Consider the following 24,985-nt stretch of genomic DNA (forward strand, 5'->3'; position numbering starts at 1 on the left):
TGTGATCTGACTACAAAGTGAAGACTTGTGAAACGTAATGGTGGCTGCACGTCCATTATTTGACTGACTGCTTAACCAGTTCTTAAATCAAAGTTTGAGTGGATCAGTCTAAAATGACACATTGGCTAATGCACAGCAGGATATTTGCATAAACATAAATAGGCTATATGGTTAACCGGCTGTAGCCTATGAATTTGCATCATTGCCCATTGCTGCCATTTTTGTTTTGCTTGCATGAAAAATCAATATCTTTAATATGTAGCATGTAGCTTGTAGCATGTAGCCTAAGCCTATCTGTTGCTCTTTTTTTATTATTAATGTCAAGGCATTATCTTCAGTAGCCTAAGTGAAATATTCATCTGTTAGTCTCGCATTGCCAGACCTATCTCCACAGCGCTGTGGCGCAACAAAGTAAAACATTTAGGCCTATTGAAGCATCTGCAGGGCGCCTATAGTCTATGTCGAAACAGATACAGAAGCACAGCATCATAGATCATAGATCATAGACTGTCTATAGACAAAATAAGGTGCGTTTGCTTGAAGGAGGAGGTCATTTTTAAAGTGAATTACCAAAGTCAATGTAACATTGACAATAGACAGACCAAACGTTAGATGTCACTAAATCACCACTCCGGTAGAGACCACTGACTGTAAAAAAAGGTAGAGACATTCTGCTCTGTTGACACCCGATGCTTGTCTCATACTTTACACCTAGGTGGTAAAAAAAATAAGAGCACTCACTCAGATCGCCTTTCCCGGCACCAGAACGTTTTGATGTTTGAATGGGGAAGATTGCAAATTAAACAGATGTTAATATTAATGGTCCCCTTTTACATAAAAATATAAATATGAAATAGAAGAAGCAATAAAATCCCATGTGAAGAGGTGTGTCCTCTATGTCCAGTGTAGTAATAAATTTTGGTAATAAAGTTGAGTCCCTGGGTCAGATTACATGGATGTTACTGAATAAACTGCCATTATTTTCTATTTATATATTGTGTAAAATAAACAGATTACACTTTTTTTGTTTTTTGTTTATTTAAATAGGGACAGATACAAAAAACATAGATTATTACAGAAATGACAATCCGATGCCTGTATCACAGTGTTTGTAGCCATGGCTAATTCGCAACACCTTTCCTAGGAGGGCTTTTAACAGTTCAAATAATAGAACTTCTCTAGAATAGAGAAGAAGTCAAATTTTTACAGTGAATACAATAAAATGTCCAAAAAAAACAGTTAATAGCAATAAAAATAAGTGTAGTAAATAAACACATTAACTCGGACTCACACAGATGCACACCTCACATACACACATCTATGTATTTCATATGGCATGATCACACTGCTGCTGCTGTATTAACCATGCTTTTACTAATTTTTTAAAGGTGGACAATTTGGGTATAGCCTTTATATTTGTAGGGAGCCAGTTCCACAGTTTGGCTCCCTTCACGGAAAAAACATTTTGGGCAAAAGAGGTTTTACAAAATGGAATTTTACAGTAATGAAAATAAGTGTGCTACATGAAACTACTTCAGAATAATTGTTCAATCATAATTTACAATGCTATTGGCAAGTCAGCATTTACGTATTGAAAAAAAATCATTGTTTTTTGTGTTATTTTAACATGAATACATTGATGATCATTAAATAAGTGCTCACAAAAGTGCTTATCACAGATATAAGCCACAAAGTGCTTTATAGAGCATAGCACAAAATACAAGACAAAAATCATAGAACATGTACAAAACACACAAAATTTACTAAAAGTACAAACTATAAACACAATATATAATGAGAACACAATATACAATTAAAATGACACAATACTACATAAAGTTCAGGTAGTTACAGTTCAACCAAATGCCTGTCTAAAGGTAGTCTTTATCTGATTAGCGCTTATACTTTTATATAAAAATAATTTTAATTGTAGGACTACTGGCAAGCTCCCCTCTGGTAGAAGCAGGGTAGGAGCTACAGAACACTGTTAGCCAAAACAACCAGACACAAAACAGTTTATTCCTACAGACTGTATGAACTCTTAACCCCAGTCAATGGTGTCAGGATCAATCCCTGGGCAATAACCCTGTAACACCAACTATCTACCTTTCAGTAAACATAATTTAAACATATAAAAATCTGTCAAATATACAGTCAAAATGTCGTACCTTATAAGCAACCTAATATTAATAATTATTTATTCATCCCAGCACCATTTGGACTTTTGCATTGCCCTAATTGTTTATAATCCCCATTGAGCTGTTTGTTTACATTAGTACATGTGCTGTATATGTGTGTAGTTTATGCATACACATACATTATGTGTAGTCAATGTTTATGTTTACCTTGGTTAGCTTTGTTGTCCTTGTTTTTAGCCGTATTTGTGTCTAATGTATGTATGTACTTTGAGATCAACTAAATGCCCGAGTTAAATACATTCCTTACTTTGCCATTAAAGCTGATTCTGATGCTGGTGTTCCCTGTGAGGTGGTAAACTACTACCATCCACATTTTGTTTGTCCTTTTAACCACAGAGTGATCATCTTCATTATATACAATCTACGTTCCACACTCACTAGTAGCAGCAGAAGCAGCAGCAGGAGCCCTGTCTGTACTGGATCAGTGGAGATGGGCTGAGGCAAAGAGGACAGACCCAACAACACCGAGACCAACGGCCGTTGAGAGTAGCAGTTACAGAAGGGAACCCGGGTAAGCTGACCCGTAACGTTTACCAAAATTAGTTACCAATAATTGTCGTAGCTTTGTTGTTTCATACAGCTAAAGTTGCCGGTTATATTTTTTACAGGACTGGCTACGTTAGCTAACTTAGGTTATCGTGTAACGTTATGATAAAACTTGCCATAACGTCAGATACCATTAACCCAGCTTTGTCTTGTTGGTAGCAGGTTCAACAAAACGGGAGTGGCAGTATTTAGCTAGGTGGTAAATTAATATAATGTTAGATGTTTTGTGATTCGTTTTACAAGTTTGTGGTGTGAAATAGTTAGCAGGCTAACCTCAGCCATATCTCCCAGTTCACTTCAGGCCAGAGTCGCTGATGTTGTCAGCGTGTTGTGGTAATCTGACGTTAGCTGTAACGTTAGCTACGTTAGTTAGCTATTGTCATTACAACGCTAGCTAAATGCTATTTTAACGTTGCGTGGAATTTGGTAGCTAGCTCGTTGGTTAACGATAATTTGTTTGTTTTAGTAACTAAAGTAACTAACGCTAGTTATCATTACTTAATAGGGCCATGGATGTATTAGCTAGCTAGCTAGAAAGAACGAGTAGGGCTGGGTACCGAACTTTTAGCTAGTCACGACCGAATTGTCTCTATAATATCGATTATCAAAAAATGCCTTGTCATTCACTACCACATTTTTTAATAGTAGTAACGTTAAATCATCAGCGTTAGTGAGCCAATAAGCATGCAGCATGCTTGTACCAAGTTTTAATAACGCTTGTGATTGGCCGTCTAATGTTACATGTTGAAGGGGCATGCAGAAAAAACATGGTCTTATGTGGGTGGTGTTGTATTTTGACAGGCTTGACCAAAGAATCTCTATAACTAAAGAGTATTACAAGCATGGATGTATTAACGATTACAAGCTGCGGCAATGGTAGGATATACCAGGTATACATTTCCTGCCTCCAAAATGGGCGTGTCCTCGTTTGGAAGTGTAATGTTATATGTATGTTATATTTGCATAATTTATTAATATATTTTTTGCTAACATTAGATATTTACACAGCTAAAAGACGTTTTAAGCATTACGGAAATTAGTTTTGTTAGGGAGTTTGCAAACATTAGTTGACATAAGCATATCTGTGTTGTCGGATCATGAGCCAGTTTGTTCCTGAGACAGCAAAGTATCTCAATTTTCTCCTGATTTTTCCATCTGGAAAATGCCATTTAATTGTCAAAATTAGGGATGCACCGAACCCAGAGTTTGGGTTCGGGTTCAGACGAACTTTGGGCTTTTTGACGGGGTTTGGGTTCTGCCGAACCTTAGAACTTTTTTCCACCAAACCAAACTCTACCAAAGAGAAGTAACAAGAGGCGAAACTCAATAGAACGTTCCATTGCAACAAACGCACCCATGACCGAGCAGCAGCTCCGCCAATTTGGACTGAAAGCAACAAAACGTTCTATTGAGTTTCGCCTCGTTATTTCTATACTCTTTGACTCTAGTCGACGTAATGACGCCGCCGTTGATTACGGGAAGGTGTTTACGTAGGTGCACCGTTCAATGCAGTAGGCTGTGAGAAAGTGAAAATGGAACTTGTGAGCAGAAATAGTGTTGTTTGGCAAAAGTCAAAAGAAGGCCATTCAAGTCGAGCTACTTGTTCAATTTGCAATGCCGATTTTTCCCGTGGTGGCAAGGACCCTAAACAACACACAACATGGCCGCTGTTAAAACATTTGGTATGACACATCTGAAAGAATACGAATACAGAATACGAATAAGAGTTGTGCATGAAGGAATCTACAGACAGCAGCAAGAATGCAGAATGCAGCAACTTCAGGTATGGGAAAGGAAGGACAGTCACAGCTTTGTTTAAACCTGTTTTACAGTTCTGCGGAGGCTCCACGCAGAGCTGTGTAATTTAATTCTTTCGGGATTTTATAAAATTTGAAAAAAAGTATTGTTCAGTAACCTGTATCGAAAATGTTTGAACAATACCCAGCCCTGTTAACCATGGATGTATTATAAGTACTGGATACTAGCCTGACGTGGTCATACTCAGATTCTAGTCAGAATACGGTATGAACTTCCCAACCTCGAATGTTGTGGGCGGGGCTTAATTCGGCTGGCATCCAGGCTAACTGGATACAGCATTCCAGGCGGAGCCCTGTTCATTCCTATGAGAGTTGCTCAGTGGAGTTGTAATTCCACTTTTTGGCCACTATGTTCAATTTGCATCAAAGCCCGGCACACTTCCTGGGGACCTTCTATTGAGCATCTACATTTTCGCCTGCTTTGGGAATACAAAAACCCACACTAGCATAAAAGCCGTGATAAACGGGACCCTGCCTGACCAAGTAGCGTTAATTGTGAAGGCCAAAGCATGTCAAACCTGCTGGCCTTATGTGCTTCTTTCAGAGCCAGACTCTGACCAAAAATGACTCTTTTCAGCTGAACTGGAGTAACCTGTCCCACCTTTGACCTGTAGAGATCCAATTAGTTAAAGTGCTCATATTATGCTTTTTGGCTTTTTCCCTTTCCTTTATTGTGTTATATATCTTTTTTGTGCACGTTATAGGTTTGCAAAGTGAAAAAGCCCAAAGTCCACTCCAAAGGGACTTACCATCTCCAACAGAAAACACTGTTCACAAACTGCTCCAAACAGCTCTATTGTAGAAGACGTGAGATGCCTCACTCTGTAGCTAAAACAGAGAGCTCAACACACAGGGTGAAAAGAGGATCTGCAGCAATATGCGGTACAACAAAAATATGGTGTTTTTTGAAAATTAAACAATGTAAACCTATTCTGATATAACTTCTAAATAAAATTATGAACCTTAAAATGATCATAATATGAGCACTTTTAAGTCCCCAAATTGCCTCTGGTCCACTTGCATTTGTTCCTCAATTCTTTTTCTCATAGAGGATTTCTTTTATTGGTCATATGCATAACTACGACTGTAGTGCACAATGACATTAGTTCTGCTCAACATCTTGATTAGTGATTGGTACGTAGGCATGAAAACAACACAAGCTTTCTTCTCCACAGGTATTCACAGCTGTTGTGTGGCTTTCGATGACACAGCAGTTCTCTAAAAATCATGAAAAGAAAATATTGACCCTCTTGGGTTAACCAGTTGGTCCGTACTGTTGTTTTATGACTTGTCCTTTGTGACCAGTTGGCTGCCATATGACGTGGACAAAGCCTTCCTGCAAATGCAAAGAGTGAGTTTACCGTGGGAATGTTTGACCTAGAAAGAAGTCAATAATATCATGCCGCCTTTGTCCTTCTTCAGAGTTGGACCTTTTTAAATTTGCTTGTCTTTGCTGTCTTGTGGTTCTTACTTTGCATATATATTTTCATTTATTTTGTTAGTGTATCCCTCTCACTTTCTCTTGTCCACTGTCACCCAGTCTTTTTACATTATTACTTGCATCACACAGGGAGCCCTTCTCTGTGTCCTCCAACATGTGAGCAGACAGAATGAGTGTACATGTACAATAGTATCTTGGCAATGATCTGTATTTGAAGTATTCTGTGTTTGAATATTTAAACTTCATATCCTGGCTTCAGAAACCCAGATATGCTACCAAAGCCCCTCTCGAGTATAGAACCTGGGATACTATGTGTATTTGTCCTCAGCACAATGAATGGGTTAAACAACTTTGAAATTAGCCCACCAGTTTTACTTGTCATTTAATTAAAACCAGTTACAAGTAGTAGGCTATTGGTTAGTCTCTACTATTAACTATCAGTAGTAGTAGTTGCCTGTTCACCTTGTTGGGAAGTTGTTGCATTATCTCTAACATCTCTTCTGCATCACTGCAGTGCATGAGCATGTATGCAGTTGAACTTGTGCACCTCATTTACAGGATCACTAAACTCAACAGAGACGCCTCTCACTCTCACATAACAATCACTATTTGTGTAGTGTTCAGATAGTTGCTTCTCAACAATGTTGCTCCTTTCTCGTGCCTGTGATGACTCGGCTAGATGCAAGGCTAACCGAGATGCTCTCAGCTCAGAGTCCATGCACAACAACCAGGCCTTTTGTCCCCTGCTTTGCTCCCATCCACCCACACAGTGCTCATAATGTCCTGGAGAAAGAGCGTCTTTATCTTTGCTTTCCAAAGACTCATCTCAATCACATATTTTAGTCTCAGTCCAAAAAGACAGCAGCTTAAACAGGCTAATGCGACAATATGCCTTCAGTAATGCTGCACCCACCCACACAGGGTTTCACATTGACATGCGTGCGTTCATAGTCATACTCGTTGGACTAAGCGGCTGTACTGTAATCATTTACTTTTTTGTTGATTTTCAGAGAGCTGTAGGTTTCTGGGATGTGTCAGACTTCAGCAGGTTAAATATTGCACCATCTCTCCCGCGCAGCTCCTGAGGGTGTTTGTGTCGTTTCTTTGTGTCGAACATGACTGAGCTCAGTGGCATATATATATATATTTATATATTTATTTATTTATTATTTTTTTTTTTTTGACCGTGCTCAAGTGGGTGCTCAGCTGTGGAGGGAGGGTTTAAAAGGGGCTGGCCAGAGGCTTGCCAAATCGGATGAGAGAACAGTTGGGAGAAGACAGGAGAGGACTGCAAAAGAAGAGGGAGAAAGAGAGCAAGCTAGGGTGGCTGAAGAAGAGAGAGTGACAGTGTGTAGTGAGTGTAACAAGAGGAAAAAAGAGGGACTTGGAGAGAGTGGGTGAGGCTGATATAAAAGGATAAAGGCGGGGTTGTGGTTTGTGTCACATGATCCCCTGGCAGGCTGTAGCCTAGTGAGCTCCAGGTGGCAGAGAGACCAGAGATACAGAGAGAAAAAGAAAGCAGGAGTGGGTCACACTATCAAGGCTCACCACAAAGACAACTGAAATTCTACATTTGCTCCCTCCCTCCCTCCCACTTTTCACCTTTCCACTCTTTTCTCTCTGTCCTTCAGCAATTATTCCTGATCCCGCTTGCCCCCTCTCCTCTCCCGGCCCCAGCAGGCCAGGGAATGTCCCGGCAGCAAGATGCCTTATGTGGACCGACAGAACCGTATCTGTGGCTTCCTGGACATAGAGGAGTTCGAAAGCAGTGGCAAGTTCCTGCGTCGTTACTTCATACTGGACACGCAGCAGGGAAGCTTGGTGTGGTTCATGGACAACCCACAGGTAATTACAGAGGGCTGTGTTAGCTTAGCTTTAAACATCATTTTCGGGAACAAATCCTCCAGGTACTGTAACTGCACAGACTAATGTTTTTAATTTATTTTTAAATAGAATTGGACACTTTACAGGAAGCTGCATGCCAGCTAACATTAGTTAGTAAACGGTGTGGATGATCAGCTCTCATGCAACTGCAGGCCACTTCTAGCTAAGCTGTCGTCATTCATTATGAACACAAAACTAAGTACAGGCTAAATGGAAAAAGGATGGAAGAACTTGTATTACGTAATTATAGCTGACAGCAATTAGGCACATATTACAGGCACAGGAGTAGGTCAGGGCTAATGGTGTATTTGTGTTTTAGCTATCGGCTGACATTTTTATAAATCGGTTAGAATGAACTCTGGTTAAACTCTAAACCTTGCATTAGTTGTTAGTTGTCTTCTAGTCATCTAGATGAATCCATGTATCCACTGATATTTGGAACAGTGGTCATGATTTTCTGCTCTATGACCCTCAGGGTTATTACAGTGTAACTCCTCTTGGTTTGTCGTGCTGGTTTGAAAATGCTGTATTTTTAAGTGCACTGTTACATTAAGTATTCATAAATCACGTAGTGCAGGAGGAATTTTAAATAATTCATTAAGTCTCTTTCTTTTTATAGATTGAAAAAGCTTAAATTTTAATGATGTTAAATCTGGATCCCGTAGTTTTAGAAGCCCAGCAGGAAACGATCATGGAGTGCATTCAAAGTATACTGTACTCACTCTGTAAAATTGACTTGCACTGCAGAACTTGACTTCATTCTCCCACCACATTCTGTCATAATATACAGCTACCTGTCTTAAACAATTGGTGAATGATCATTTTTAGCTTTCACTTTTTGCATACATTGTTCTTTTTACCATCTACCTACAGAACCTGCCTGTTGGTACAGACTGTGTTGGCTCCCTCAAGCTCACCTACATCTCTAAGGTAAAAATAAATATTACCACTGAAGCATATTTGAAACTAACACGATATGATTATGCATAAATGGAACCCATTTACAGTACTTGGTTGAATTGGTAAACTAACAATTGTGAGGTTTGTTCTCCTTTAGGTCAGCGATGCCACTAAGCTGAGGCCTAAGGCAGAATTTTGCTTCGGTAAGAAAACACCGTTAATCACAGTCTTGCTGTCAGTTTTTAATGTCTCCGCATTAAAAATACTAATTTGACAGTTTACTGTGGGAGTCGAAAAATATAGACCTATTTAGAAAGAATTCAGTGATTTCACTAACCTTTTTACAGCTTAAATCCTTTTTTCTGTACTGGCATGGTGTAGCTTATGTGTCTTGGACATTATTATTGACAGTATGAATCAAAATAAATGGTAACCCAACTTGTCAAATCAACTTGCATCTTGTTAAAGAAGAGAACTTGCATGCAGTGCTTTGCAAACATCAGCAGTGATGGTCTGATTAATCAGCCGAGTACACTTAATACAATCAAAGGGAGGAATGTTTGCTGTCCTTCTCTGCCCTCTAAACTTGGTCAAGCACTGCTCTCCATATACTTTCTCCACCATGGACCAGGCAGCCTTGTTTAACATTGTCTGTTTAGCCAACACACCAAGATGCAGGAGGCCACAGCAGTTGATGGTCTGAGTTTGTGTTGATCCGGTTGAACTATTTCATGATTGTTTGTGCCTTTTTTTTTATTATTTTATTTCTTAACCCTAACCGAGGTGGTTGCGTTGGCACCTTTTCTTGGAGTTTTCTTGGATCATGTTTTAAAATTTCATAAATTCAGCGACTCAGCAAATAGACGTTTCTCCCAAGAGTCCTGTCTTCATAATTAGCCTTTCGCCAAGCCCCGCCCCCCTTAGTTACTGTTGCTACGTCCGACAAACAAATGGTCAAACACGACCAGCGCGACAGATTGCCATGACGGGAGGAGGTATACCCGTACGTGTCAGTGACCTTTTTTGGAGCGACTAATGTTGGCTAAAGCTAAAGGGCTCGTTAAACTTAGCTTAGAGAGGAGGTTAACATTCTGGCAATGATATCCATGGTAATCATAACTTTGGTCCAATTTGTGATCTTGCCTCTAGTTAGTAGATCTAGACAACACGGTAACTAGTTAGCTGTCAGCCTTAGCTTTGAGCAGACGTATTTATGCTTCGTAATGTTTGACACATTTAACTGGGAGTGGGGCCGTTCACACTGTTTTATCCACTGTAGGCACCACTCACGTTGGCCCTCGTTCTGACTCATGAAAAAAAACATGAGTAAAATAAAAGACACTACATAAACTCTGCTACTGTGTGTTTATTTAAATATAAGTACACCTACATGTAGGCCTAAGAGATTGCAATATAAACCTGTATATTACTATTAGGACTATAGAATACATGTGTCAAGGATGTAGGCTATAAATTAAATAAACTCCAGCTGGAGTCCGATTTACTACGGCAACACTGTTGACCGCATCAGTGATCTCTTTCCATTCCGCATTCTTTCTACAGTCTTTAATAACAGTTTTCAGGCTGCCAAATAGTACACACGTTAGTACAAATGAACCTGAGATATCAGGGTTTCAATCTCCACCTCTGAAAAGTGCCGCTTCTCAGCCGGATTACGTCTCGCCATGTCGTAAATTGTAGGGGCGAGGCCTCAAAACCGAGAATATATTGGGGCGTGATATTTAAACACAACTCCTCCAGACAATCTCTCGGGGTATCCATGGATGTATTAAGAGGGGGTATCTAGTGTCCGATTTACAAACGCCATGGGCGCACCGCTTCACCATCTTGCTTGGAGTCAATGTTTGTCGGACCTGCTCACATAGTAACGGTTGCTATGATGTGTGATTGGACAATGGACGTTTTGGGGGAGGGGCCGGCGAGAGGTCAATTGCATGAAGAAAGCATGTTGAATACATTGCCCACACCACAAAACATTTTAAAACCTTCATTGTTTAAATCAGCTTGTGGTCTTTTTCTGTTATACTGGTGCTGTGTGCATTTCTAGATTTGAAGGTACATTACAGCCAACTAATGTTGATACACATGCTCTGCAAAATTCTGAATCGTAGGGGTCGTACCCAAATTAAGACACCAGAAAGGTGTGAGGAGAGGGAGTTTCGGAAAGCTTTTCAACCAACCAAGTCGAGCCCTTATCCTACTAGTGAATCTTTTACAACGAAGATATTGTTTTATCTTGACATTTATCCTTGTCTCTTTAACCTGTGTGGAATGTTGCATACATATGAACCATCATCAGGTTATTTAGCAGTAAACCTCCATTCCCTGTTATTGTTTACTAGCCCCTGTCCTCCTCTTCCATCTGTTTCCATAGCAGGAAATACTAGTGTGCTGACCACCATGACTGTGAGTGTGTCTGGCTGGCTGTGTTTGCGCACCAGTTGTCTTGTTGAGGTTTTGACAGGATGCCGGCATCCTAATCGGAACCTGATTCAAAGATGTATAAAGTTATTTTTAAACTGCCGTTTGTGCGCCACATGTTTTTCTAATATCTATGAATCCTGCTGCTCCCCCTCTTCCTGCATCTAGAAACTGGAAACATGGGGTGATGAAGTATTTAGAAATGTTGGACGTCACATTTACAGATCTTTCTTTGAGTAGGGATCGCTATCATTAGGATTTTATTGATACTACTACTCTTATCGAGTATCCAGCAGCTAAGTTTAAAAAGCAGCACGGTGGTCCAGTGGTTAGTGCTGTGTCCTCACAGCAAGAAGGTTCTGGGTTCGAATCCTGGCCTTTCTGTGTGGAGTTTGCATGTTCTCCGTGTCTGCGTGGGTTTTCTCCGGGTTCTCCGGTTTCCCCCACCACTAAAAATATGTTCCCTAGCTGATGTGTGGTGAGCGTTCTGGCGTTGTATGGTTGTATGGCTGCTGTGCATCCAGGTGGGTGCTAAACATTAGTGGTGTTAGAGAGCAGTCCCCCCCCCCCCCAAAAGCGCTTTGAGTGTCTATGATAAAGTGCATAAATGTAATAAAATAAATAAATAAATAAGTTTACAAGAATTTGTCAAATTTTAAAGCGCCCATATTATGCTCATTTTCAGGTTCATAACTGTATTTTAAGGTTGTACCAGAATAGGTTTACATGGTTTAATTTTCAAAAAACACCATATTTTTGTTGTACTGCACAGCTCTCTCTCACTGCTGCAGATCCTCTATTCACCTGGTTTCTGTTTTAGCTACAGAGTGAGACCTCTTTTCATCTTCTTCACTACTATCTTTGACTGCACTCGCACATGCTCAGTAGTTCAGATGTAGATCAAATCAGCTAGCTAACTCTAGAGACAGTAAAAGAAAGCCTGTTTCTCCAACTTTGGTCAGTTACAAGGCAGGATTAGCTGGGAGACTTCTAAATGAGGGCGCACATGTAAGTAGTTCTTTTGTAGATTATGGTGAACTTGTGTTGTGTGTGTTGTAGCAGTGCTTTGCTATTGAGAACGACGTAGCATGCTAGCGTTAGCATTAGCATTAGCGTTAGCATGCTAATGCTAACGGTTAGCATGCTAACGAGCTAACGGTTAGCATGCTAACGAGCTAACGGTTGTGGTTAGCCAGCTCATTTCGGACTGTGACGTCACAGTCCAAGCCGATTTTGAACAGCTCACTAGGAGACTGAAGGCAGGACACATTCAGAAACTGTATCTCACTCAAAACAGCATGGATGGATTTTTTTCAAAGTTTGTATGTGTGTGGAAGCACCAGAGACACAAAAGAACACCCCAAATCCCAGAAAAAGTGATTTTTTCATAATATGGGCACTTTAAGATAAGTGGCATACAAATCTAAACTGTTACACTTTCAGAGCTTTTGGCTTAGCTTGTTTAAAACAATTTGCTATTAGCTGAGCTAGTGCACTGTGCTTGTGTAAAACATGTGTGTCTTATCCACCGCTTAATGAGAGACTGCGGACAGAGCAGATTGATTACATGACTGGAACGTTATGTGTAGTTTTTAACTTAAGCGAGGCTATAAATTTACGACTATGCTAATTTAGCTAACTTTAGCTATCAGCCGACGTAACGGCACCTTTACTTTGGCGGAGCGCTTGTCTGCCTGTTTGTTTCCGTGAAGATTTTTTTTTTTTTTGTTTTTTTTTTTTTTTGTGTGTGTGTGTGTGTGTGTGTGTGTGTGTGTGTGTGTGTGTGTGTGTGTGTGTGTGTGTGTGTGTGTGTGTGTGTGTGTGTGTGTGTGTGTGTGTGTGTGTGTGTGTGTGTGTGTGTGTGTGTGTGTGTGTGTGTGTTGAGTACAACCCTGCCCCTCGCACACGAGAGAGGCAGAAAAGGTTTGTGATGCTGCCGTTAATTGCTCGATAGCCTAATTACAAGCTATGGAAATCCCACTCCCTAATTGCTCAAGTTCCGATAGCGGAACCAATAACTCCAGACCTTAAAAATACTCAGTTTTTTACTAATTTAGAACCGGTTCCTGTTTAGACCTGGGTTTCGGGGGGCATTCCTAGTAGAGACTTGATTGATGATGGATGTGGGTCTGTACCTTGTGTGGGGTTGTGAGAGACAACATGAGTGCATGTGAACTTTGGTGCTTGGCTGCGTTTCTCAGCAGCACACATTGTTTTATAATGTGTAACTATGAGTCAAATCTGATACCCCTCCTCCTGGATTTAGCTACCCAGTGCCCAAGAGACCATTACACTTTTCCCACTACCAAGCCGTTTACTGCTCCCAAACATACAGTGGACACATTTGAAGGTTAAATGAGACCCGACAGAGATTTATTTACAGGGAAGAGGGAAAGAGAGAGAGTGAGGTCTTGCATGTGTCTTAAGACCTGGACCAAACACAGAGAACAAGGAAGAATGATCCTCATTGTGCCACAGTTTGACTCCCAGTGCCTTTTTAGAGCTCGCCCCCACCAAATTTACCAGTCCAGCTTTAATGTAATTCATTCCCATGGTGCCAAAAGAAACTAGAGGAGACAAAAGGGTGGTTTGAGCTGCAGAATTGAAGGATTTATGGCAGAGAGAGAGAATGAGAGACTTGAGTTCTTTCAGATCCTAAATCCTGATCCATAGATAATCATTATTTGACCCAAAAATGTCTTTGTGATTGAAAATGGGGTTTGCTAATGTTCACATGGGTGTGAAAATGTGCGAGAAGAAGAGAATCTGTTGCAGTGGATCTGTTCTACTGACACTCCATTACATTTTCTGTACAAGAAAGGCCATAAGCGCAATTAGTCAACCCCCACTTCATAGTATTTCTTGGTACATGTAATGCTTATTTGCATGTGATTCATTTAAAAAAAAAAACACACACATAATGAATCAGCTGGTGTAGTGTAGAGAATGAAGTCTGAATATACTTTTACTATTTTATTGTTCCCACTGCTTTTTTATGATCTGTTAGTCATCAATGCTGGGATGAGGAAGTTCTTCCTGCAGGCCAACGATCAGCAGGACCTCGTAGACTGGGTCGATGCTCTCAATAAAGCCACCAAGATCACTGTAAGTCAAACACAACACACACACAGTGTGAAATAAATGAGTGGACTGTCAAAAAACTAGATTGAAGTTAGTCAGAGCATGATTAATAGGATGCTGTGTTGTTGCATTGAGCGTTGGGATAAAGGACAATTTCCATTGTTCTCCAAGATGTGTTGAAGGCTTGTCAACTTCTGTATACATAGAAGTTACAAACTGTATTTTAACTATAGAGAAAAAGAGTATATTCAACCCTACAGCTAATTTCCACAAAACACCTATTTCTGTTTACAATTTGTGTGTTTAAAGGGGTGATAGAATGATTATATAGGGTATTTCACACTGTTCCTTATGGTCTCCTAATGGGGTATGTAACATTAGTTGGGCTGAAAATGGCCTGGTTGATATTTTATTGGCCCTTATGCATCCCTGTGTTTTGGCCCTATTTGTAACAAGAGCTTTTCTTCCAAATATGGTATGGTCATGAATATTGAGATGAGCTGCGCGCTGCTTGGTTGAGCCTTAGGCCCTGTATAACAACCGCGAGACGCGCGCTGATTGGTTGAGCGAATCGCCATACACATGCATTAGAGGTCGCGTGCGTGATTGGTTGAAATCCCCAATGCACAGACATTAGAAACGCCCAGAATCTCATATTCCAGACACTGCAATGTTTCCTTACCAAAGTCACTTCTGAGACTTTTTATGCGGAAATCAACTATATAAAGCTCAAATATTTTTACGAAAATGGATGGCTAATTGCAAATTTGGTAAAACTGTGTGTCGGAGTTCAGCTGCCTGTGTTGCTGCCTCGCCGCCCCGGCCTGCCTTCCTCCACAGACCCCGGCTTGCTGTGAGCTCGATTGAGCTCGGCACGGCTGCTGCAGCCCACAGCACCTCATACCGCCAGATAGTCACCGTTTAGGCTAATGGACTACTACCAAACGCCGCTGCCCTGACAAAGCGCCAGGGCCTGCATCTCCTCTCTTCCTGCTAGCTAAATGGCCCGTGTGTGAGAGCGCGGTCAGCGAGCTTGTTACACCAGCAATCTCTTACCACATGTTACACACATGTCACGCCACTTAGCTATACAACATACCTAAAGGTCTTATAAAGCTAACAACGGTTTCCGATTTCAAGTTAATGAATATTTGTGAGCTGTAAGGGTTTCGTTAGCTGCGACTGTCCCTTCAATCCTATGTGTACAGATTGCGGCTAGTTAGCTTCATTTTTGGTCGTAATTCGAGTATATTTACAGTTTGAATTTCGTCACGCCACTTATACAACATCTAACTATATGTTTTATAAAGCTAACAACGGTGTCCGATTTCAAGTTAATGAATTTTTGTGAATTCCAGAGGAATTCTAAGAGGAGGCTGGCTAGCTCTCATTGATAGAGCTACATCCAGCCGCAGGCTCTATCAATGAGACTCATGGACAAGCGGCGTTTATTTCCCCAATCGTTTGTTGAAATAACTCAACACATTATAATTACACACATTAAAAGAGTAACTGGAACCTGTGGTAAGAGAATGCTGGCGTAACAAGCTCGCTGACTGCGCTCTCACTCACATACACCGGGCATTTAGCTAGCAGGAAGAGGGGAGTTGCAGGCCCTGGAGCTCTGTCAGAGCAGCGGCATTTTGTAGTTCATTAGCCCAAAACGGTGACTATGCGCGGGTATGGAGTGCCGTGGGCTGCCAGTCGTGACGGAGCTCAATCGAGCTCACAGCAGGCCGGGGTCTGTGAAGGAAGGCAGGCCGGGCGGCGAGGCAGCTACACAGGCAGCACCAGCCTCTGAACTCCGACACACAGTCGGACAACATTTGCAATTAGACATCAATTTCCGTAAAACGGCCCATAGTTGACCTCTACGTAGTTGATTTCTCGCATAAAAAAGTCTCAGAAGTGAATTTAATGGTAAAATAGCATATGAACAATGTATACATTTTCTGAGATCTGCACGTCCTAGATTCAGAAGACTACCTGATCTCAGGTCAGTTGTGTAGCCTATGTAAATGTTGGGGCGTGACCGTTCTCTTAATACACCCATGGCTGTGACAAAGGTTCCGGATTTTGAGATGCTTACGCAAGCAACTAGCTTTGTTGAGATTCGCCCGTTTTCAGCGGCAGTTTCAAAATATGAGATTTTCATAGTTAAGGGGTGTCAATGGGATTTTGAGCTTATATGTATGTTTACCCACCGAACTGTCATTATTCAACTATGACAGGGTAAAATCGGTTTTGCATTCTATCACCCCTTTAAGTAAAAATGTCAAACTTCTCAACTTTGATCTGCGTGTCTTCTTAAGGTGCCAAAGTTGTGTGATGGACACCAGAATGCAGAGAACCAGAAGGCTTTACCGGATCTAATAGGGCCCAAGAAACAAGTCTCCTATAAGACCGAGATCATTGGAGGAGTGCCCATCGTCACTCAGACACAAGTAAACATGACACACATGCATGCACATAAAGCACACCCAAAAATGTATTTGATTCAAAGTTTCCGAAACCTTTCAAATGAAAAACAACAGTGACAAACTGTAGGCAGAACACTTCATACTGGTTTTACTTTAATACTGTCTTTAATGAAAGTAAGCAAAATCTATATTATTTTGAAAAACACAACTTTAGCTACAAATACACTTTTGAATTGTAACTTAATTCCCACAGTCCTTCTTTTATATTGTCACACAACATTTTGAGCTGAAATGATTGCAACTATTTTGATAACTGATCATTTATTATTTATCATTTTAAACTGAATATTGGTTTGGGACTGTTGATTGGAAAAATTAAGCAATTTAAAAACATCACCTTGATCTCTGAGAAATTGTGATGGATATTATTCCCAACTTTGATTAGCCCTCGGGCTATGAAAAATCGGTATCTGTTTTTTTTAAATGTTGGTACTTGCTAATACTATATTTTGCGTCCTTTACCCTAAAGCACGATGGGGGTGATGGTGCAGACAGAGCAGAGCGTGAGGCCATGCATCGCTCTCACAGCCAGCTGCCGTACTTCCTGGGCAGGCCGACTCAGGAGCACGCCGCCATCAAGTCAGGCTACTGTGTCAAGCAAGGAGCTGTGGTGGGTACCTGGGTTGAGTTGGTTTCACTTAGACTGCTGGTACTGTTTAGAGAAGTTCATCAACACAATAGGAATTGTGACTCTTACAACACCTTTCAAATGTGGTGGTGACCTGCATCACTGGCTGCATACAGTGCAACAACACACTTTCTGAAATGCACTGCATTTAGCAAGCCTCCCCATTCACAAAAATAACACCTCCATCTAGGAGGGAATGTAAAGTTTTGTTTTTGGGGGGGGGGATTTTTGGCCTTTATTTTGATAGAACAGCTGAAGACATGAGAGGGGGAATGACATGCAGCAAAGGGCCGCAGGTCAGAGTCGAACCCGGGCCCGCTGCGTCGAGGAGTAAACCTCTATATATGGGCGCCTGCTCTACCAGCTGAGCTATCCGGGCGCCCGAATGTAAAGTCTTTTGACTTGTGGAATGTCAGATGATGAGATTTTAGCTTGGTTGTGATTAAAAAGTTGCCTACAGAAATGCTGGTTTGTACAATTCTGTACCTAATAAATGCCTAAGTATAATTATCTTCCCCCTCCATATATATAGACATTGAAAAAATGTGTAGAGGGATAACTACAATTAAAACTGCTGTCATTATTGTAGCAATTTGGCATTGTGGCATATTTAATAACTTGTTTGCCTTGCAATTATACAAAAGATCTGAACATCTTTTCCCTTTTCTTCCCCAGATGAGGAACTGGAAACGGCGATATTTCCTACTGGAAGAAAACTCAATGAGTTACTTCAAGTCAGATTTGGTAATTAACTTTGATTTTTATTTATGTGAAGCCTTTAAGGTATGTTTTTATTGATGATATATGTTGATTAAATTCACCCCCACAGTCTGAGGCAGAGTAACCGCAAATACACAGTCCCGAGTTCTAACATGTTTTATCTGCAGTCTGTGGAATTCAATGCTTCACATGTCCTACCTTGCATTGTCCCATTCTCATCCCCCACGGCCTTTCTTACTCACACACACACACACACAGACTGTCCTTGGGATAATGCTGCACGTCCCAAACCCTGTCCTTGTCCGGGTCTGCCCTTATTTGACAGCTCTATCTGTCTATTTGGCTATCAACAAGCCCCAAGGACACAAACTCTGTCTGCTGTATCAAATGGCCGGGTCAGGAAAGTTACAACTATCAGGGTTTTTAGTTTGCAGTCTGCTCCTTTTAAGAAAGTTCACTCTCTGTTGTCCCTATAAAACAGAAAAATCACGCTAGACAGCCTTGTTTTTAGACGACCTATTAAAAAAAGCATTTATAATACACATGCAAATGGTAATATTTATCCTGTGTATTTCAATTGTTGATCTTTGTCTTCTTTTAAATAGTATGAACCTTTATTTTCTTGCCTTTTAGGAGAAAGAGCCCCTGAGAATGATCCCGCTGAAGGAAGTTCACAAAGTCCAGGAGTGCAAACAGAGGTATTTAACATGTCCCAGCATTTTCGCATTGTGCAAAAAAAAATGTCTTTTGTCCAGTAGGATGGTGTTTACCTTTCCTGATTTAGATAAAGATATAGATGAGGTTTTTATGATCTGACTTGTTTTCCACTTTTGTCGTAGTGACATCATGATGAGAGATAATCTGTTTGAAGTCGTCACCACATCAAGGACGTTTTACATACAGGTAGGATGTTTTTTGTAGTAAAAAAGAATGTACACTTGCTCGCTTGCTTGTCTCCATGTCTACCAACAGTCTATATACCGTCTCACTCGCTTCTTTGTCACTCACTGTCCTCTTCTTTTATGTTTCCACTAGGCGGACAGCCCAGAGGAGATGCACAGCTGGATCAAGGCTGTCTCAGGGGCCATTGTGGCCCAGCGGGGGCCTGGGAGGTCTGCTGCCACAGTATGTATCTACACTACAGCACACTACACTACAGCACCTCTTACTGTCACCATAGTATGGATTCAAGTCATTATAAGTAGACTTGAAGTCTGAAATCTGATTGAAATTTAGAGACCTCGAATGTACCTGGGGACAAGGGAAATGACATCAGACTCAACTTGCATGTGCAGAACGTCACAAGACTTATTTGTGTTGTTTCACTCATGTGATTTATTGATTATGGTTCGCCGTTTCTTGCTCTCACAAGATCTCATACAACAGAGAAAATCCTTTTTGACTTCATCTCAAACAGATGCAGAGTAGCAGAAATGGTAGTTTGGCAGTATGTTTCAGATGACTTGCCCCATGAACTTTATTATTGTATTTTAAATATATTAAGCCCAGCTGTTCTAGTTGCGTTTGTATCATACGAAAACAAGATTGATGAACCTAAATTCTGCTCCGTGTAGTCTACACCAGTAGTTTCGAACTCCCAGTATTTACACTGTAATTTGGCACAGCCTGTTTCCTCATCCCTCCTCGTCACCACCCAACAGCAAAATATAGATTTAATTTTTTTTTTGGCCATGCTGTGATAGATAAAAATCTAGTAGTAAGCAAGTAGTAATAAAGTAGGTCATCTGAACATTAGCTACTCACTCAGATCACCAAATCTGTCTGAGAACATTACCTGAGTTTTAGAAACCCATTAATTAATCAGCAGCCTACATAGAACCTAGCATAGAGACGGGCAGCCAGACTTGAGCAGGTGACAAGAGAGAAGTAAACCAGTTCCGTAGTCCTGACGGCAGAGGAGAGAGTGTCCTCTGACGCAGTTGGTCCCTTCTGGTTTGACTGGAACTATTCTCAATACCTCTGCGCTGTCTGATTCTCTACACTTCCATGTTTCGTCCCTCCTGTGTCTTTCTCTCTCTTGCTTGTATCTCACCCCCCTTATCCTCTCCTCCTCTCTCTCTACCTTCTCTTTTTCCATGTCTTTCTTTGTCACATTCTCTCCACCTCCTCCTCTCCCTGTGGGCAGACAGCCCATCTGCTCTAATACTGCTTTGCACTGTGTTGTTGCAGATGCGGCAGGCCAGACGGCTGTCGAACCCCTGTATACAGAGGTATACGTCTCGAATCGGGGAGTGCAGCAGCACGTATGTCAGCTCGTCTAAATCCCCCCTTTTAAACTATAAGTTCACCTTTTTTAATACTGTTTTCCACTCACTGGCTGGCCCTCTGTGGTAGACATTATAAGAGCTGATCAGATCTGACGTCACATCTGATGCTCCTTTTTTTTTCCAGGAGCCAACCACAACCTCAGTATGACTGTGATAACCCAACAAGCGTTCCTCCCTTCACGCCCTCGTACTCGCTGCTTCTCTCATCCACCTCTCGTTCTCCTCTGCTTTCCTTTGCTTTTTGCCGCCCTGTCACTTTAAGCTCAGCTTTAAAGTTTGAGCCCATTTTATTCAGTGCGGTCAGACAGTTCCCAGTTAAAAAAAATCTTGTTTAAAAAGAAATGTTACGACTTGAAGTGTGCTTGATTTAGCTTCTCTAGCATGTGATGACTGTCGCCACAAGCATGGCAACTGAAATCAAGACCACCTTAAGTCATTCAAATGCTAATAAGTAAGATTTTTGTAAAATGACTCAGACAACCACTGCAATATGACCATCTAATTATCGGAAAGACCTGCGGTCACTGCCTGCCTCCTTTCCTCCCTTATAACTTTACTTGCACAGCTTTTACCTGTCCTCGCCATTGTTCATGATGCTTCAGTGTAAAAAAAAATAAATAGAAATATACATAATTTCATGCACAAACATACACTTGTCTCTGCATGACCTAGCTGACCAGCTAAGCTATGAATACCTTGAGCCTATTTCTATCTCTGTCTTTATTACTGGGTACATGTGTCTTTCACACCTTGTGTTTCTCTTCCCTTCATGCATCTCTGCAGTCTGCTGCAGCTGTGTACCTGTCTTAGATGTGTGACATCCTGCTTGTCTCTCCTCCTCCCTCCTGTTCGCTGCCTGTATGTTTTTTCTCTTTCTCATACACACGATGATATTTGTGTCCATGTTGACTTCCTATACCTTTCGTCTGCTAAATGTTTTAAACAGCTTTAAAATGAGGACTTGTGAATGCTGAATCCACATGTCCATAGTTACAAACTTGGTTTTCATAGTGGTGTGTTGATTCATATGTGAATATTTGGGTTTGTACAGGGGCAAGGGGCTCATGGGATGTCTTCAGTATGGTATATTATCGGATTTTCTGTTTAACTGCCCCTACATTTCAGCATGAGCTTGATTTTGAACCTTTTGAATTCAGCATACAGTAAAGCATCTCTCAACACGTGTGCGGCTCTCCCTAGGATTTTTAGACATGCTTTTGCCAGGAAACGGATTCTTAAATCTTGTGATGCTTAAGAGATACTTTGTGGACTTACTGACCAGGATTTTCACGAGCCTGTAACATTACAGGGTATGACTGTGGTGCTGTGGGAGAAACTGTGTGTCAAAATACATCTTAAAGTTGACACAGATATTTGTATTGGAGTCTTGATGCTTCATAGTTGGGATGTTTCTCTAACCAGCGGTTCAGTTGCTACCCCTTTTTGCTTTCACTACCTCTGCTTTGTTTTTTCTATCTTCCCATGCTTCTGTTTTGTGTTTCAGAGATTGAAATTTGACAATGAAAAGCTGTGAAATATTGAGCAACAACCATCACTGCTTCCTAAGGCACTCTGCTCCTTCACTGTAACCTGTCACACTACCAAATCTAAAACCTGCTGACACTACTACCATGTCTCTGCTGCTTCTTCTACTACTACTACTGCTACTTCTGCTACTGTTACTACTGCTACTACTTCTACTACTGCTACTACCACCATCTCCCGTTTCTAGCAATGCTACATTCTTCAGCACCTACAGCCTCCAGTACCAACTCTGCTAAGGCTACATCAGGCTCCACATGCTGGTGCTAATTCCAAGTCTGTAACTCACTTTTGGTCTCCTCCAATAAACTGCAGGATATCAGGATTTCACATTGCTCACTAACAACCTCTCTCTTTTTTTCTCTCGCTTTCTCTGTTTCCTCCTGCTGTTTCTGCTGCAGGAACACGGCGCCCGTTCCACTTTCTACCGCAGCCCCGCGGGTCCCCCCGTCCCTCGCTCGCCCATATCTGCCATGCCACCATGCTACCCAGAGTGGGGGGCTGCTGTCACGTGCGGCACACGCTCGCAGCCTGGCATGGGACAGCGAGCACTTCATGAGCCTGCTGCCACGGCCCAGTCACAGCCACACGCCAGCACGCCTGTCCCTGCAGGAGACGCGCCTGGCAAAGTGACCTGCGAACCACCCGTGACCAACCTTACTAACTCTGAGGAGTCACCGTGGCGACGGCGGAGCAGCTTTGAGCCCCACATGCCTGAACCACCCCTGGACCTGGATGACGCTGACCTGCCAGTGAGCCAGGTCTGAGTTGTTAAACTGCACATTAAAACTCGCTTTTCTGGTTGGATGTTGAGAGAGAGAGAGAGATTCGGAGAGGAAACCATGCACAACAGGTGTTGGGGGGGGGGGGGCAGGCATTGGTATTCAAACCAAAGCTGTAGACGGATGAAAATGTACTACGTCACAAACTCATGTTTTTGAGCTCCTCCGTCAGTGCCGTCAGTGTGCTAAAGAAACAACTTGGGTGACCACTGAACAGCGCTCACGTGCCAAAGACGCCCCAGTCTTCTCTCACACCCCCTCTGCCTGCCTACTGTCGCATTCACAATGGTGTATTTATTTACTAAGAGTTGATGTTGTCAAACAAAACTACACATTTTAGTTAACTAAAATGATGATTAGAATTCAATGACAGAGCTTCATTTTAACCAGTAAAGGCACAATGATATGACGGAGGATTTTTGTAAAAACCACTTTGTGCCAAGAAAATAAGGGAGCTTTCAAGGTTGCAAACTATTTCCTCTCGTCTGAAAAGTGTGTTCAAACCGAGGACTGGCTTTTCTTCACCTCTCTAATCTACTAGTTTCAACTGTGTGGTCCAATCATACCCTCAGTATTCATACACCCTGGATTTGTCTACTATTGTTGGCAAGCGATATAGCTAGGGGTCAAGCCTAGTCTGAGATCAAATCCTCGAATTATCCTCTAATTCAGAGATTCTGGACTGGTCTACGACTAGATGCAAAAAAAAAAATCTATAGATTTGTATATGATTCATTGTGTATGATAATGCAAGACCAATTGTATCACAGCCACATTTAGTCAACTATTTTTTTTATTTTTATTTTTTTAACAGTCGCCAAGCCTTTGACTGAAATTTCTCTTTAATTTTTTCAATATATGGTAGGGATAAAATCATTGAGATTTTAGTTGACTGTAATTGACCACAAGCTGAAATAGCTTACCTGTAAATATACAGTGAATAGTTTTTACAGTTAATCACAGGTAATGGTATGAAAGTGAGAGTACTGTGCAAAAGAAGAACAATTGTCTACGCTATCACAGTACACGCATTGCTTCACAGCCTGAATCAGCCTTTTTTCCCAAACTACATTTCAGCATACTAGACTTTATGGACTCCCGTTTGTGACACTGGGTGACGTAGGAACTAAACAAGAAGTACAGGGAGTACAATTGTATACATTTTGTAATTCATAGTAATAAAAACTTCAGCAATAGGGCTGGGTCAGTTAAATAAGCTTCATGTCCTGACAGACTGGGTAATAACCGGCTCACCAGAGTTAACTAAACCTGCAGTTCATTGTTTGAAGATGAGTATACTGTATGAACACCATGCAAACATTTTGAATCATGGGTTTAACAGAAGAAAAGAAAAGAACATTCAAGCTCAGACACTTCCGTTGCATGTTAACATTTGATTGATTCCTCAGATAGTTTTTCTGTTTTTAGATTTTCTACGGCCTCTCTGTGTATTGTGTATTTGCAGAATAGAGCTGTGTGCAGCAGATTTATTTTTTATATGCTTTTTAGAGGTTTCCTGATATTATTCCGTACCTGTGTTGCCAACCCAGCAGCAGGCAGCTGCCTCATGGTTTTATTTAAAAATGTCTCACTGTAGTCCTGCTAAATAATACACACTAATCTTTTCTTTTTTAAGTGCCTGCTTCATTTAAGCCCAACCAAGTCGAGCTGTATTACCCCTTTTCAGTCTGGTGTAATTGGTTTGAATTGTCTCTATTTATTATGTGGATGACTTGAAACAAATAAACACTGAAAATGTGCACAGGTTTCCTTCATTATTGTGCTCCTCTATCTCCGAACAGCAAAATGAGTCTGTGAGAGCTTTGCAGTGACGCTAGAGAGAAAGATTCTCTACTCATCAAGGCGCCCTCTGCCCTCTTGTGGTGAGAGAAAAAAAAACTTCACTCTGGTTCAACTTCCATTAACAGGCTATGGACTCAATGAAAACGCAGTGCTGTACAAGTCATGTGTTATGTATTCATCAACGATAGAATGATTTAGTTATCAAAGTGGAAATGAATTCCAGTAGTACAAAACACCATCTACAAGAATGGAAGATAAACATAAAATAAAATCCATGAGAAGCATTAGTTTTACTGTAAGCATGCAAACAAATTAGTGTAGGCTGGACACACTAAGATGGTAAGCAAATAAAATAGACTGTGTTTCTGCTGTACTTGGCCTATTTCTATTTATTGTCCATATTTTACCACCCAACACATTTGTGTGTGTGTGT

General features: G+C 41.2%; 1 protein-coding gene across 10 annotated transcripts; it reads left to right on the forward strand.

Annotated features, from left to right (window-relative positions):
• The first annotated feature begins 2,560 nt into the window (after positions 1 to 2,560).
• LOC120548560 (pleckstrin homology domain-containing family A member 1-like) lies at positions 2,561 to 24,509 on the forward strand. Of its 10 annotated transcripts, XR_005637191.1 has the most exons (15): positions 2,562 to 2,709; positions 7,634 to 7,847; positions 8,760 to 8,816; positions 8,944 to 8,989; positions 14,236 to 14,333; positions 16,622 to 16,753; positions 17,259 to 17,399; positions 18,093 to 18,161; positions 18,771 to 18,835; positions 18,977 to 19,040; positions 19,173 to 19,262; positions 20,328 to 20,401; positions 21,209 to 21,283; positions 21,930 to 22,243; positions 22,369 to 22,508. XR_005637191.1 is itself a non-coding variant. In XM_039784898.1 (14 exons), the coding sequence occupies exons 2-14, from the start codon at positions 7,707 to 7,709 to the stop codon at positions 22,598 to 22,600; spliced, it is 1,284 nt and encodes a 427-aa protein (XP_039640832.1). In that variant the 5' UTR covers positions 2,562 to 2,709; positions 7,634 to 7,706; the 3' UTR covers positions 22,601 to 22,738. The 10 variants fall into 10 exon arrangements, 6 of the variants coding, with proteins under 6 accessions (XP_039640837.1, XP_039640832.1, XP_039640836.1 ...); XM_039784898.1 differs by lacking the exon at positions 21,930 to 22,243 and having other exon boundaries at positions 22,369 to 22,738; XR_005637192.1 differs by lacking the exon at positions 21,209 to 21,283 and having other exon boundaries at positions 2,563 to 2,709.
• Positions 24,510 to 24,985: the final 476 nt, after the last annotated feature.

This window comes from Perca fluviatilis, chromosome 19 (assembly GCF_010015445.1).
Source record: "Perca fluviatilis chromosome 19, GENO_Pfluv_1.0, whole genome shotgun sequence".
Taxonomy (NCBI): domain Eukaryota; kingdom Metazoa; phylum Chordata; class Actinopteri; order Perciformes; family Percidae; genus Perca; species Perca fluviatilis.